Raw genomic sequence first — 16293 nt, 5'->3', positions numbered from 1 at the left:
ACAACATACATTTAAATATAATGTGAAGTATTTTTCTTCTTAATGAATGATACACATAAAATAAAGCTTTTGACTTAAAATTAACAGCAGCATTAATAATAACAGAAACAGTTGTTAGCAATTACTTGGGGTTTACTTTGTGTCAATTATCATGCTGCACATTTTGCACAGCTGGTATGGATTACTATTAACAATGATAACTGACCATCTGAAGAGGAAATTTAATCAAATATCAAAATTTATTCAATCAAAAGATCTGATCATCATCTGCTTGATTAAAATATTTGTTTTAATGGTCTTCTTTGTGAAGTAGAGTATTTGTTATTTCTTCTCTTGTTTTCACTACACTGCACTAAACACTACACTAAAATATGCTTAGTAGCTTGGTCAGCTCTAAGTAATAAGTGATATGCATACCTTTAAAAATAACTTTAAAATTTCTCTTAAATCTTATGTATTCTTTGAGAAAGTACAGTATGAATTAATCTTCGTTCTTCATACATGACGGTAAAGACAATGAAAAATTTATTGAAAAGAAATATAGCAAGTGATAAAACTCAAATACATATACACACATAATTATATATAAAATATGTCATTGGGCCAATTCAAGTAACTTAAATAGAAGTAATAAGTATATTATTTAATTATAGGAATACAGTGTATAAATCAAAATAATATACAAATATACAAAACAGTTAATTGACTCTATGTTATTGCTGTAATAGGTAATTAGTATACAGTTATGTTCCAGGGAAATTAAATATAGTATATGGATTTTTTTTTACTTGGGGGTTAGTTAGGTGTTTGATGCTCTAACTTCTGTGTTGTCCAAGGGTCTGTTCAAGTAGTTCTATAATGCAGTTATTTTTATTTATATTTATTTATTATTTTTATTATTGGATAGACAGACAGAAACTGAGAGGGATAGAGACATCTGCAACCCTACTTCACCACTCATGAAACCTTCCCCCTGCAGATGGGGACCAGGGGCTTGAACATGGGTCCTTATGCACTGCAATGTTTGCGCTTAACCAGGTGTGCCACCGCCTGGCCCAATTATTTTTTATTTTAAATGATTTTTATATGTTTTTACAAAACTGTATACTTACACATGAACTATATCATCATTCTTAAAGTTTTTAAATATGAAAATCAAATACTTCAAATAGTCAAAAATATTCATCCTCATGTTATTTATAGCTATATATAATATGCTGAATTTAAGATTTATATTGAGCATATTGAGTGACAAATCAATCCAGAGTCATTAATAAGAAGGAAATATTGATATATACAATATAAGATAATTGATATGAACTTAAAGCAACATAAAATTTATGTGTCAAAGGTAAATATAGAAACTTTAATCTTATAGTATGTAGATATAAGGTTATGTAATTAACATGGGATTTGATACACCAATTTTATCTCCCCTAAACTTGATGGGAAAACTAAACATGCTTCACCCCTTTTTTTTTCTGAGGAAATCATTGACAAGTTTAATTACATTGAAATGGAGAAAAAAATGCAAATAATTCCTAAGAAAATGAGAAGGGGGTGAGGCATGAGCAGGGGCGCACCTGCTTAAGTGCACACATTACCATGCACAAAGACCCAGGTTCTAGCTCCTGCTTCTTACCTGCAGGGGGGAGGCCTCACAGGTAGTGAAGTAGGTCTGCACTTGTCTACTTTTCTCTCTCCCTCTCTATCTCCCCTTCTCTCAACTTTTTTCTGTCCTATTATTTATTTATTTACTTATATTACAGAATTACACATTGACAGGGGGTTGAACCAGTCCACACCATTCCTACCACAAGAATTCTGAATCTTCACTCTCCCCATTGCAATCCACCACAGTTCCCCTAATGTTGTAGATGTAGGACAAACTTCTTCTCTACAACTATCTGTCCACATTTATAATTGCCCATTCTTTTTCTTATTCAATTCTCTCTTCCTCTGTAAGCCACTCATGACATCATAACTGCCTCCATATGTCCCTCTTCTTTTCCTTCTCTCTCTCTGGGTGCTGATGGAGCTGGAGTTCAGAGTCCTCTTATCTTCATCCTATCACTTCTGCCCTGCTGGGAATATGGATCAAGGGTTTTTATGGAGAGCAGAAGATAGGAGTTCTGCTTTTGTAACTGCTTCTCCACTGAGCTTGGGCATTGACAGGTCGATCCATACCCCCAGTCTGTTTCTCTCTTTCCCTAGTGGACCAGAGCTCTGGAGATGCGAGGGTCCAGGACACATTGGTGAGGTCTGCCCAGAGAAGGTGGAATGGAGTAATGCTAGCATCTGTAACTTGGTGTCTGGAAAGTGGTATAATCTAAGTTGAGACAAAATGGTTAATGAACAGGAACCAGAAAGTAGGATTATAACAGATGAGATTAGGGATTTTAGGGTAGAAAAAGCTAGGAAATCCATTTTAGTCATGTTCCTAGGGGTACACAACTATGGTAGTTTTGCTTGAGTTTGGTAGCTAGCCTGAGATTGGATAAGAATATTGTCTGAGAAAATGGTGTCAGAGTAGAGAAAAGGGATGGAAAGTTGAATTAGGGCAGGGAGTAGCTCCCATTCTTGTAAAAAAAAGAAAATTATGTGGCTAAAATTAACTATTTACCTCCATCCACCTGCTCCAGGGTCCATATATTTATATATATTTACATTTAGCACCAAAGCCCATGTAACCTCTAAGTCTCTGTTGTTCTGAGCTTATAGCTCATGGTCACATCTGAGGAACATTGCAGGCTGCACTCATTTCAGGATGAGTTTTTTTCAAGTGGCAGGGCAGGATACCCCCAACCTCCCTTTGGCAACTGGGCTATCCCTACCGTCATTGCTTTATGGTAAAACTAAGGTCCTAGAAGGGCCCACAAGATGCTGTTCCCTATGGAAGTGACCAGTGCTAGTGGAGAGAGGGATCCTTTAGTGGTCTTAGGTCCATCATATGTGTATGAGAATCCAAGGATTCCCTAACTAGGGCCCCAGATGATCAGTTAGTGTGATATTGACCAAACGGGACAGTATTAAGTAGGCCATTCTCTTGCCCTTATCCAGCTTTTGTAGTCCTCTCTTTATCTGATGATCTTAGATTTTCTCTCAGTTGTTTAGGCACTGAGTATCATTTGTTGAGCCCAGCCAGAGTTAGGTTTTTCAGATCTGTCTTCTTTTGGGCCTTTCTGCTAGGCTGCCCAGCTAATTTGGTCTAAATCCAATCAACTACAGAATTTATGATGCCTTCTTTAGGCACTTCAACCATTATTGAGCACTTTGACTTTGAGTTACAAAATTGCCAGTTGTTTATGGATACGTGTACAACTGTATCCAGTACCCTAAACCCTATCCTAATCTGGTATCTGTTACTTAGTTAAATGACCTTGCCATCTAACTTGGATGTAGGTAGTCCCATGTGTTAGGAAAGGTCTCACCAGATTTGAAGAATTGCGAGGTTGACTTCTCAGACTCAGTATCTCTGGTTATAGTCCATAGTAGAATTTCAGTCATGCTTCACCTTTTGAAGATGAATCTCACCATATATTTATTGAAGAACACTGCTATAAAATGCATGACAGAAAATAAGCTACATTTTAATTTTTAAAGATCTTTAACTATTGTATGAAAAAAATAATAACTGATGATGTGCAATGTAACACTTTAAATCACATGTTTTCTGTTGATTATTTCCTTTGACTGTGAAGCTTGTGACTGTGCCCATCTGGGCAATAATTGTGACCCAAAGACTGGCCAGTGCATCTGTCCACCGAATACCATTGGAGAGAAATGTTCTAAATGTGCACCTAACACCTGGGGCCACAGTATTGTCACTGGATGTAAGGTGAGAAAAATCACTGTGTTTTGTATGATAATGCTTAAAAAGTGTTTTATTTTGGTAAAGATGTGTAGTTGGGTCTATACAATAAAATAATGTAATATTATAAAAGTAATGTAAATTATCTCTATTGGATAATTCTAGTTGTTGATCAATATCCTTCACTGTACTGAATTTTGGGGTGGGGTGGGGAGATGATTATGTAAGTGAATAATTATGTTGTTTCACCACAATAGCTGCACAAAAAAAAAAAAAGAAAAAACTGTAAAAAAAATCTGTGCTTAGAAAGATCTACAATTTCATACTTAGACATACAAAATATGGCAAAAAAATATCTGTTCATTTCAGCTTTCTTTATTTTGCTTTTTTTTTTTTTTTTTTTGCTGCCAGTGTTTCACACATTCTCAGTTCTTCTGGTTAAAAGATTAGTTTATTTTTCATTCAAAGAGAAACAGGGGGAAAGCAGAGAGGGACACACATCTCAGTACCATTTTGTGAAACTTCACAAATATGGTGCTCCAGTGCAGTGCTGGGTGCTTGAACTTAGATACTAAAGCAAGGTAAACTCTGCTCTACTGGGTGAACAATCTCCAGGTCTCTAGGTGGCAGTTTATAAGAAGTGGCAGAGGAGGTCGCAGAGGGATAACGAATAGGAAAGTTGTCAAGGAAGAGCATTGGATACAGAGTTCTGGTGGTGGGAATTGTGTGGAATTGTACCCCTCTTATCCTATGGTCTTGTCAATATTTCTGTCTTATGAATAAAATTAAATATCCTCAGCCATTTCTCTTTGAATAGTGATAGTAAAAACCTTCAACTTACAAAGGTTCTCAATGTTCCTCTGAGGTAAACTATAGAAAATGGTGTCACCATACTCAAATTTAGAGAAAGATGTCCAGCTTTATATTGGAATGTAACCTGTGAGTCTGATGGAGAAATACTAGTAAAACATGACTAATGCAATGACCTACTTAGTGAACATTTATAAAGATGTAGGGTATAAAACTCTTTCACTGATATGCTTCTGTGAATTTATAGACTTAGGAGTTGAAAAGAGGAATCTTCATTTTTCACAGCTAAGTGGTGTGTGTGTGTGTGTGTGTGTGTGTGTGTGTGTGTGTGTGTGTGTATCTCACAGATTTCTTAGTTACTCATCTATCTTTGGACATCTGGTTTTCTTCCAATTTGGGGCTATTAGAGATTGTTTTGTGGGGCCAAGCAGTGGCAAATGTGGTTGAGTGCACATAGAAGCATGGGCAAAGGCCCTGGTTTCAAGCCTCACCCCAGCAGCTCCCCTCCCCCAACCCCCTGCAGTGGAGAGGCTTCACAAGCAATGAAGTAGGTCTGCAAGTGTTTATCTTTCTCTCCCCTGATCTGTCTCCCTCTCCCCTCTCAATTCTCTGCCAAATAAATAAATAAATAAGAAAAAATGGCCACCAGGAGCAGTGCATTTATAGTGCCTGCATCAGAACCCAGCAACAACCCTGGAAGGAGAGAGAGTGAGAAAGAGAGGTGGGGAAGGGAGAGGGAGAGAAAGAGATTGTGTTATTATGAACATAGATCTCTTTGCGTTCCTGGTATATGATAGTGGAAAAAGATCTCAGAAGCAGGTGAGAATGTTTCGCCTATCATGGAAAGATGTGAACGTGTTCCCATGTGTCAACAGCCATTAAAGCCTCCATCAATAAAATGATAAGAAAAGAAAAGGGAGGCTTAAAGGTAACTCCTAGGTTTTGCTTTGCAATGAAATAAACATTGACAACATTTATGGATAAAGAAGTCAGGAAGAGAACAAGTCAGGAAGAAAAATGTATGAGTTCAGAGTGTTTTTGTTGTTGTTCCTAAGTTTTGTAAATTAATCTCCATGGTAGAACAGGATGGGGGGTTGGTAGAAGATAAGATGTTTAGACATCTATCTTGCAGGAATGTGGAAATGTGCCTTCATGGTAGTAAGAGTCCTATAAATTAATATTTTCATTAAAGTAATAGTGACGTTAAAAAAACAACAACATATATTTCTTCCATCTACAGTGATGAGGTTTAGCCAGCTATTTGGTTGTATAACCATTTCTGTGTCCTTTCACAGTCCTCTCAAATGCAATCAACACCAAAAAGTTCCACTTTTATTGTCTGTTAACTGTTGTTTAGTTATTTGTACATATTTGTCTATATCATTTTATATTTCATGTTGTTATTTTTATCTTGTTTTTTATTTTTATTATTTTTAATATATAATTTTATTTATTGGATAGAGACAGAAATCAAGAGGGAAGGGGGGAGATAAAGAGTCAAGAGGCAGAGAGACACCTGTAGCCCTGCTTCACCACTAATGAAGCTTTCCCCCTGCAGGTGTGGACCGAGGGCTCAAACGTGGGTATCTCCCCAGTCCTCTTTTAATTGATTAACAGTTTTTCATTGAGGACTAGGTTATACAGAAAGATTTTCTTGCCTTAGGTGGCAAAGTTCTCAGGTTCAGTCCCCAGTATCATTGTAAACCAGTGCTCTAGTAGCTGATACAATTTTTTTTTAGTTTTGAATGTTTCATGTACATTGAGATGAATTCTAGTTCCATTCTGTAAACACTGGAGTATAAATTAAAAGCATATGTAATATAATATAAAAGTATATATATATATAAATGTGTTTCCATTCATCTTCACAAGAACATTATATATTCTTGTCAAAACTTGAAGTTTCAACTGTTTAATTTTAGCAATTATTTATGTATTTATATCTTTGAATTTCACTAGTGACCACATGATATTGGGAATAATTTTGTTTTTTATTAATTCACCATTCATATACTCCTCTCAAGTAACCATCTCTACAAATAATTTGCCTGTTTGATTTTTTTTTATTTTTTAGTAATGGGCTATAAGAATTATTTATATATTCTGTATACAAGTCCTGTAATACATGTCTATGTTCTATCACTATTAGTCATCAACCACACGAATCTTTTTAGGTTTGTTTTTAAGATCTTTAAGGGACATTTTAGGGTAATTTTTAGTTCAATGGTTACTTAGGCCCAACTCCAATTTTTTTTGTGCATTACAATGACTCGACTTAGGTTGTCAGGAATAAGAATTATTCTGAGATTCTGTGAACTCTAGGAATCGCTTCAGCTCAGAAACTTCTGATTATTTTTCCCTGAAGCACATTGAATCCCATCCCATACATTCACAGATCAGTATTCACCCATAGGCTCAGGGAGACTCCTCTGTAGATATTAGAAATTGTCTGTGTATAACTTCATTTGGTCATCAATAGTGTGCTTGTCACCTTGTATCCAAAAATTATAATTACCTATCTTCTCCAAACTCTTTTCTCTTATTTCTTAACTTAACTAAGGTGCTAAGCTTGGTTTGCTTTTGTTCTGTCTGCGTTGCAGCTCAGTAATTGCTTTGAGTGCTGCAGGTTTAAGAACTTCACCCAGAAGTTAATCTTGTGGTTCCTATGATCCAATATTTGAAAACTATTCTTTCTTGGCTTTCTTTGCCTGATTTTGACTTTTTAAGTTTAACAGTATAAAAGAAAAGGTAATTGTTCTTTAAAAACATTAAATGTGACTGAGGAGATAGTAAAATATCTGTACACCAGACCTCTATGCCTGAAGCCTAGAATTTCCAGGTTCAATCCCAAGAATTTCATATGCCATAGCTGAGCAGTGCTGTCTTCTTTCTTTCTCTCTCCCCAAAAAATTAATCAATAAAAAATAAATGTTATGGGGCTGGGTGATGGCGCACCTGGTTGAGCGCACATGTTACAGTGCACAAGGACCTCCTGGGTTCGAGCCCACCTGCAGGGGGAAAGCTTTGCGAGTGGTGAAGCTGTGCTACAGGTGTCTCTCTGTCTCTCTCCCTTTGTAACACCCCCTTCCTTCTCAGTTTCTGGCTGTCTCTATCCAATAAATAAGTAAAGATAATTTTTAAAATATAATAAATAAATTTTATAAAACTAAAGACATTAAGTTGAACTGTCAGTTTATAAGGCCCAAGGACCCAGGTTTGAACCCTGGCACCATATGGGAACATCATGCAGCAGAGAAGTTTCTTCAATTGTAAAGTGGTGCTTTGATCTTCCAAACTTGTTTATCTCTTACTCATTTTTTGAATTTTTTAATTACAAAATCTACCCAGAAGCATTGGAATCATGACATGGTAAGGCTCCAATGCTGCAAAAAAGAAGTAAACACTGACAGGCTGCTTTTTTTTAAAAAGGAATACTTTCTAGTTCCCACTGCAAAAGTCAGAGAAAACTAGAGATGAACTATGTTCATTACATTTCAAAGGAATAGATTAGAGTAATTTTATGTTAATGGCAGTCATTCCAATTTATTACTTTGAACTGAAGAACATTGAAAAAAGGTGACCAAGTGTGCCGTCTTTGATTCTATTGTAGAATTTTGTACAGAATTTTTTTTCTAGTAAGTTACCATGCTTCTCCAGACTTTAACCATCTGTGCATATATAATGAGATTTTTAATACACTGTTTTAGAATACACTGTTTAAAAGAAAAACTACCAAAGTAATACAGTGATATTGGTGATATTTCAAGGAAACAGAGGTATTTATCTAGAGTTACACACATGATTAGAGAAAAAGAAAACTAGACTCAGCTCTGTTAAATTTCAAATACAAAGATATACACTTCTTTAAAATAAAATGAAGACTTTCATAATTTCAATGATTTGATGTACAGCATTGTAAACTAACAGCATTGTAAACTCGTATGCCTGATTCGGTGCTTTCATTTTCAAATCTAAACCTCTTCCCAGTCTCATATGTCTATGTCTCATAAACAAACCATAACAATATGAGGGTTCTAGTCTAGCCACAGATCTTTTTATATAATCAGACTCTAATGAATCTCCCGAAAGTAGAGCTGTGCCCATTACCTGAAGGACAACTCACTCAGCAGGGTGTGTGTCTTGCCATGTGTGTGTCCAAGTTCCAGTCTAGGCACTACATGGGTGTACTGAAGAACTGGGGGAGACTCCTGTGCTATGTTATCTCTGCCACTCTCTTAATCTCTCTATGTGAATGAAAAAGTAGTTCAAAAGTGGTGAAATAGCACATATAATAATCTGGGTGGGGTAGATAGCATAATGATTATGCAAAGAGACTCTCAATACCCCGCACCACCATAAGCCAGAGCTGAGCAGTCTTCTGGTTTAAAAAAAAAAAAAAATGGGAAAACACATACAAGGAGACTTGAATTCTCAAAATAAAGAATGCATAAATAAAATTGATGTGTTCAGGATAATAGAATATAGAGCAATTTTAATTAAAAAATTATATTTGAAACCATTATGTTTACTGATGATAGAATATATATGTTACTTGAATTTTATTGAACATTTTATATTCATCGAGCCTCTTAAAATTTAAAGTTTGGGATATTTAGACGTTTTAACATTATGAACAGTTACTAAAAATTAATAAAGATCTCACAAATATTTATGAATATAGAAGTAATACACTACTCCTTAAAACACTGAAATGATTATAACCTAAATTAAAAGTGATTTGAGATTTATAGCTTACTTTACTTTGCGTCATGGATAATTTCTCTGCACTGAGTTGTGAGCACACACATCATTTGAGCTTTCATTTAAGTAGAGTAGAACGCCTGTCATCTTTGACTAGAAGCCAAATAGTGAATAAATCCTCTATTGCTAAACAAATACTATATCTAATTATGATTTAAGTTTGATGTTGACTATAGGACTATCCAAACATATGATTAATGGTTTTGTTTATTCTCTGCTATACTTCCTGAATAAACCTTATAGTTTGCAGAGATCCCAGTGTTTTTAGGTACTGATTTAAAAATTAGTTTTATACAACAGAAATAGAGCAGGAGACAATTTATAATTTAAATACAAGAAAATCACACAATGTTACTCACTAGACTTTTAATCATGTATTGCATGACTATAGTTTTCGTAACATAATTTCGGTTTCTGATCATGCTTCAATTTATTTAGAAGTTATGTAAGTGAATACATGAATCATCTTTATTTTGAAATCTCATTCTATAAGAATGAGTTACTAGGGGCCAAGCGGTGGCACACTTGGTTAAGCAGACACATTACAGTGCACAAGGACTCAGGTTCAAGCCCATTGTCCTCACCTACAGGAGGAAAGTTTCATGAGTGGTGAAGCTTGGCAGAAGTGTGTCTTTTTCTCTTTTCCTCCCTATCTCTCCTTCCCCTCTCTCAATTTCTCTGTGTCTTTATCTAATAAAAAAGAAAAAAAGATGTTTAAAAAAATAAGAAGAATGAGTTACTTGGGGGAGATGGTATGCCTTCGTTGTTAGTCTATATGTGTAATACTGTAAAATGCTTATGTTTAAATATTTTGTGTATAAGATAAATTTTATTGACATATCTTACTGTAGTCTTTTTTACTGCATGCACTGAAAACATAGAAAAAATACTTATCACAAAGCCTCCAAAAACAAGGTCAAGTTATTATTTTAATACCCAAAACTGGGAAAATATTTCAAAAAATAATCTGGAAAGGATATAAATGATAGATGGAAAACTGGTGATTATATGTCATATCATTGAAAGAAGAATCCCTATTTGCAAGAGTAGATGGAGGAATATGCTCAAGAAGTGGTGAATATAAAATTAAGTTGAGCAATACAAGTGTGAGAAATACAAAGTGAAAATACAGCCAGACTTGTATCTTGGGACTTGACTGGTTGCTATGTGTATGTGTATGAATTTGCATTGAGCTGTAGCTTTGAGGAGAAGATACAACAGCACCAAAATGAATCATGTCACAAAGTACAAGTACTTTATGGAGGAAAAGTCAAATAGAGAGGTGAGTAATATTCACTTGGGTGTCAAGTCAGGATCCACTTGGAAGACAAAAATATAAAAAAAAGAGTTATGGTTAGTAAAAAAAAAAATGTTAGTTACTAAAAAGAGATAAAAGAAGGATGATTGGGAGTCAGGCTGTAGTGCAGCGGGTTAAGCGCAGGTGGCACAAAGCACAAGGACTGGCATTAGGATCCCGGTTCGAACCCCGGCTCCCCACCTGCAGGGGAGTCGCTTCACAGGCGGTGAAGCAGGTCTGCAGGTGTCTATCTTTCTCTCCTCCTCTCTGTCTTCCCCTCCTTTCTCCATTTCTCTCTGTCCTATCCAACAACGACAACAACAATAATAACTACAACAATAAAACAACAAGGGCAACAAAAGGGAATAAATAAATAAAATTTAAAAAAAAAGAAGGATGATCAGGGACCCTTAAATAGCACATGAAGAGGAAAACTACTGCTTCTAGTCTAAAGGTGCTTGGGCAATGAAGGAGCCAAAGATGAAGTGCACACCCTTCCTTTTCCTTACCCATGTCCTCCCCCCCAGCACCAGCATAGTAAAGCTAAGATTTAAAAAAAGTATGGCTACCCCAGGAACACACAGCCTACTAGTAATGAATCAAAAACAGTAATAAAAAAAATCTAGGCAGAGTTGTGTCCAGGTGATGATTTATAGAAGTTGCCAGACATTTGGTAGAGGATGCAGTGTGCTGTAATTGCCTGAACATGGTCTGTCAAAAGAGTGAGGGTGATGCTGCGGCTAGGCGCCTACATTACAGTACTCAAGGCTCTGGGTTCAAGCCCCTTGTCCCCACCTGCAGAGGGAAATCTTCATGAGTAATGAAGCAGGAATGCAGCTATCTTTCTGTCTCTTTACCACCCTATCTCCCCCTCCCTTCTCAATTTTCTCTGTCTCTATCCAATAATAAAAAATAAAGATTATAAAAAATAAAGAGTGAGTATAACCAAAGCTATTCAATCTCTCCCATATATTCTCTCTGAAATTAATGGGGAAAACATAAGCCATATGTTACTGTGAGAATGATCAGAGTAACAAATCTGGAATTCTTTGATGGACTTCTATACAAAATAATTAAATGAGATGGGAATGAAGAGCCAGAACACTGAACAAAAGTGGCTTCTCGTCCATTTTTGTTAGGCCCCTCTAATGACCTCTGATGCATAAACTTAATCTTCTGCATCTGGCTACACAATAACTTCCACAATGTCTAACTATGATTATCACAAAGCAATAAAAGGAGAGTTTATTTAGAGTTCAGAAAAAGTAGTTTGATCATTGGCATGGTGGATTTCTGAATATGATTTATTTCAAGATCCTAAGTGACATTTTTGAAATCCACTTGGCGTTTTCATTAAATTCAAGGAGATATGAGCTCTTAAAATCAATAGCTGAACCTTGAAAAAATACAAGACCAGAGAAACAGAGATGAACAGAAATTGAACAGGAGTGAGATGAAAGAAAAAAATGTGAAAAGACATGAAAAGGTCAATAATGTAATTGAAGTATGCATTTGTGATACATATGTACAATACCATGTTCATATAAAATTGGAACTATAAAATGAAGAATCAATGTCACTGGTTAAGAGAAAATGACTAAAGAAGATGTTAGAATCGGGAGGTAGTGCAGTGGGTTAAGCGCATGAGGCATGAATCTTAAGGATCCCAGTTCAAGCCCCAGACTCCCCACCTGCAGAGGAGTCACTTCACAGGCACTGAAACAGGTCTGCTGGTGTCTGTCTTTCTCTCCCCCTCTCTGCCTTCTCCTCCTCTCTTGATTTCTCTCTGTCCTATCCAACAACAAAGACATCAATAACAAGAACACTAATACCTACAATAATAAAACGACAAGGGCAACAAAAGGGATAATAAATAAATAAATAACAAACAAAGAATACTATTAATCTGAAAGACAATCCTCTAAGAATTGCAGGTAATCCTGAAGAAGAAAAATGGTAAAACAGAACAGAGTAGAAACAAACCCGGAGAGATAGCACTGAATAATAATAAAAAATTTAAAAAATTCACTATATTCTAGTAAATTAATGAAAGAATACTCAAGGTTTTAAAAAGCTAAGCAAAGTTTTTAACTGCATAATATTCTGTGTCTCTAGAAGATAAAAAGATTATCTATGAAGCATTTAAAGTCAAGCTTATTTGTAAAACTAAATGTCAAAAACAAACATTCTAGACGTCAATTTTCTATGGCTTTGCCACATTTTGTTAAGGCTCTGTATAAATTGTTATAGCAGGGAGTCAGGCAGCAGCACAGCGGGTTAAGCGCAGGTGGTGCAAAGTGCAAGGACAGGTGTAAAGATCCCGGTTCGAGTCCCTGGCTCCCCACCTGCAGGGGAATCGCTTCACAGGCAGTGAAGCAGGTCTGCAGGTGTCTGTCTTTCTCTCCCCCTCTCTGTCTTCCCCTCCTCTCTCCATTTATTTCTGTCCTATCCAATATCTACATCATCAACAACAACAATAATAGCTACAACAATTAAACAACAAGGGCAACAAAAAGGGTATAAATAAATAATTGTTATAGCAATGTCATTTCTCCTATCATGTAGTCTTTCTTTCATTATGTTTTATTTATCTATTTACTTATCTAACTTCATTAACGTGTAAGTTATGTAACTGTATAACTATAAGTCTATAAAATTATATGGCAGAAAATTTTTTCTCTGATATTCAGCCTTTGAAATGAAAACTGTTTGAAGAAAACTCACACATACTTCTTCTTTACTCAAAAAGGACAGAAAGGACATGTATTCCTTATTCATTAGCACTGTGGCTTTTAGACACACCTATTTTAATAAGAAGGAAAAATGTTATATCTACTGTTCCTCAATTGACTTGAAAAATGAAAATCATATAGAAGACATACCATTACTATGTGTTTAATGGGAACACAGAAACACTAGAATTAAAGTTTAAAATACTTCCCGTGAAAATCATCTTAGTGGTTGCTGTTTTTCTCTCTTCCATAGGCGTGTAATTGCAGTGCTGTGGGATCTTTGGATTTCAAATGCAATAGAAACACAGGTCAATGTAACTGTCATCCAAAATTCTCTGGTGCTAAATGTACAGAGTGCAGACGAGGTCACTGGAACTACCCTCATTGTATTCCTTGTGATTGCTTCCTGCCTGGGACTGATAGCACAACCTGTGATTCAGAGACCAAAGAATGCTACTGTAGCGATCAGACTGGGCAATGCACTTGTAAGGTATGTACTGCATGAATATAGTAAGGAAAGTACCTCATTTACTTATTTTGCTAAGTAAAGTAAGTCAGGAAGTGAAAGATAATTACCAGATGGCTTCACTTGTATAAGATACAAATAATTAAAACAAGCAAACTGACAGAAAGGAAACAAACAAACAAAAATTAAACTTTGAGATACTGTGAAAAGTATAGTGGTTACCTGAAGGAAAGGAAAAGTAGATAAGAGGGATAGGTAGAACGAATTTTTAAACAGTGAGATGACACTAGAACTTCAGTAGTGTCTATGGTAAGAGTTGTACATATATATGAAGAGACCCCCAAATTTATAGTATTTTAAACAAATAAAAAATACTAAAGATTTTATTTGAAGTAAAAGAATACCTCAGTCAACTTCATTTTCATTGTTCAGTTTTAAAAACTTAATCCAATATTTCTGGTACAATAAACAGATGAATTAACGTAAAATCATAGCCAGATGGTTTGTATTGGCTTATGTTCACTGGCATATAGATAAGCATTGCTTTTTAAAAGCTTTCTTTCAACCAAAACTGAATGTTTTCCTAGTGATAAGGATGATTTATTTTTTAAATATTATTTATTTTATGTTAATGAGACAGAGCTAGAGAAAGAATAAGGTACAGAGTGATAGAGAGACACAGAGAGAAAGACCAAAATACTGCTCAGATCTGGTTTACAGGAGTGCTGGTGATTGAACCTGAGACCTCAGAGCCTCAAGCATGAAATTCTTTTGAGCAATCATTATGCTGTCTCCCCAGCCCACAATGGTGAATTTTCTATGAAAGAGTTAATTTGTCTATTGCATATTCACTGTTTGCAGAATTGCCTGGGGAAGATAAAAGACAATATAACCTCATCAGAAAACACACAACTAAATAATAAGACTAGTAAAACAAAATGTCTCCTCAATTAATCTTCAATCAATATACAGAGAAAAGTATATTCAGTGGAAGGCCAATAAAATGTTATCATATAAACACTGGTATTATAAATAATAACTGTGTAATTACAATCCTCTTAATATTGTTAAACAGAGTAGAAAAACAGCCTATTAGAAAAAAAAAGATAAAGTGGGCTTTTTCATTTTAGATATCTATAGTAAGTCAATCCTTGTGTAAAGGCAGTTAAAATTGCGAAAGGTATCTTTTCAAGAAAAAGCTCTATGCAAAGTGGGACAAATGAAGAATAAAATGTAAGAAGTGGTAGTTAAAGTAGTTAAGAAAATTTAAGAAAATGGCAAGTCTGCCACTAAAGATCCCAGTCAAAATGCGATGTAAAATGTGATAGTATATCATGATTATGATGACACATTATAAAGATACATTAGTGTACATATGTTATAGGGTATGTAAATTTCATAATTTGTGATTTCTTTACAATTTTGGAGAAATTGGAGGAAATATACGCTGTAGATTGAAGTGTATATGGAATATAGTAATATGCACATTTGTAAGTAAAACATCTTGAAATCTCAACAACCAGATCCACTATGCATGAGATTTGAGATACAGATCTAATTTTCAGTGTTTTTGCCATGTGTATTTAATATTAAAAACGTGCTCCTATTATTCATAACTACTTCTCTTGTAACATCATCATTATGGATGGACTCCGAGGAACTCTCAACTATTTTTGTTTGTTTGTTTTGCTTTTTTTTTCAGGTGAATGTGGAAGGTATTCATTGTGACAAGTGCCAGTCTGGCAAATTTGGTCTTGATGCAAAAAACCCACTTGGCTGTAGCAGCTGCTATTGCTTTGGTGTTAGTACTCAGTGCTCGGAAGCAAAAGGATTGATCCGTACAGTGGTGAGTACAGAACTGCTGAGCCATGTAATAGTGTAATTTTAGTTCCTGCTGGTGTCTTTTAGCCAGTCACTGAGGGATAGGAAGAAATTACAAAATATCTAAGTAACAATTTTCCCCTGAGCACATTTAGAGATGGTAAAAGGACCGTGTGCTATTAGGCAGTTGGTGTAAATGCCTTATTTTTTTTAACTTCCTTAAAATTGGTTCATTTATTGTTGACAAGGGAATAAATTCCAAATGGACAGAAAAAAAAAAAAACATTGTTTGGGGATGGGAAGAAGCTGTCTTCTGAAGAGGGAGGGCACTAGAATATGACTATTGATAGGTGCTAGTGCAACAATTAAAACCAGAACTTGTTGCATATCTATTCCAGGAAGCTTTACAGCATCATCAGTTTGCAGAGTGGAAGATGTTAATTTTTAACTTGGTTTTTCTTTAATTTTCCCTATTTTATTTATTTATTTTTTGCAAGGGACACATACATAAATAGTTTCTCTAGCCCCATATTAATTCTTTAAGTTATTTATCATAAAGGAAGAGAGGAAGTGAGGAGAGATACTGCATCACCAC

The 16293-nt window shown here is 35.3% G+C and overlaps 1 protein-coding gene across 1 annotated transcript in view; it reads left to right on the top strand.

The window, feature by feature from the left end:
- The window catches only part of LAMA2 (laminin subunit alpha 2), a 711163-nt gene that overhangs the window by 457432 nt on the left and 237438 nt on the right, over positions 1-16293 (top strand). Inside the window, exons 22-24 of the mRNA XM_060190486.1 lie at positions 3702-3838; positions 13665-13901; positions 15580-15723. Of these exons, the coding sequence (XP_060046469.1) occupies positions 3702-3838; positions 13665-13901; positions 15580-15723 (518 nt within the window). The remainder of the gene's footprint in view (positions 1-3701; positions 3839-13664; positions 13902-15579; positions 15724-16293) is intronic.

Source organism: Erinaceus europaeus, chromosome 4 (assembly GCF_950295315.1).
Source record: "Erinaceus europaeus chromosome 4, mEriEur2.1, whole genome shotgun sequence".
In the NCBI taxonomy this organism is placed as follows: domain Eukaryota; kingdom Metazoa; phylum Chordata; class Mammalia; order Eulipotyphla; family Erinaceidae; genus Erinaceus; species Erinaceus europaeus.
Note: the sequence above shows the minus strand (reverse complement) of the source record. Positions and strands in the feature narration are given on the sequence as shown.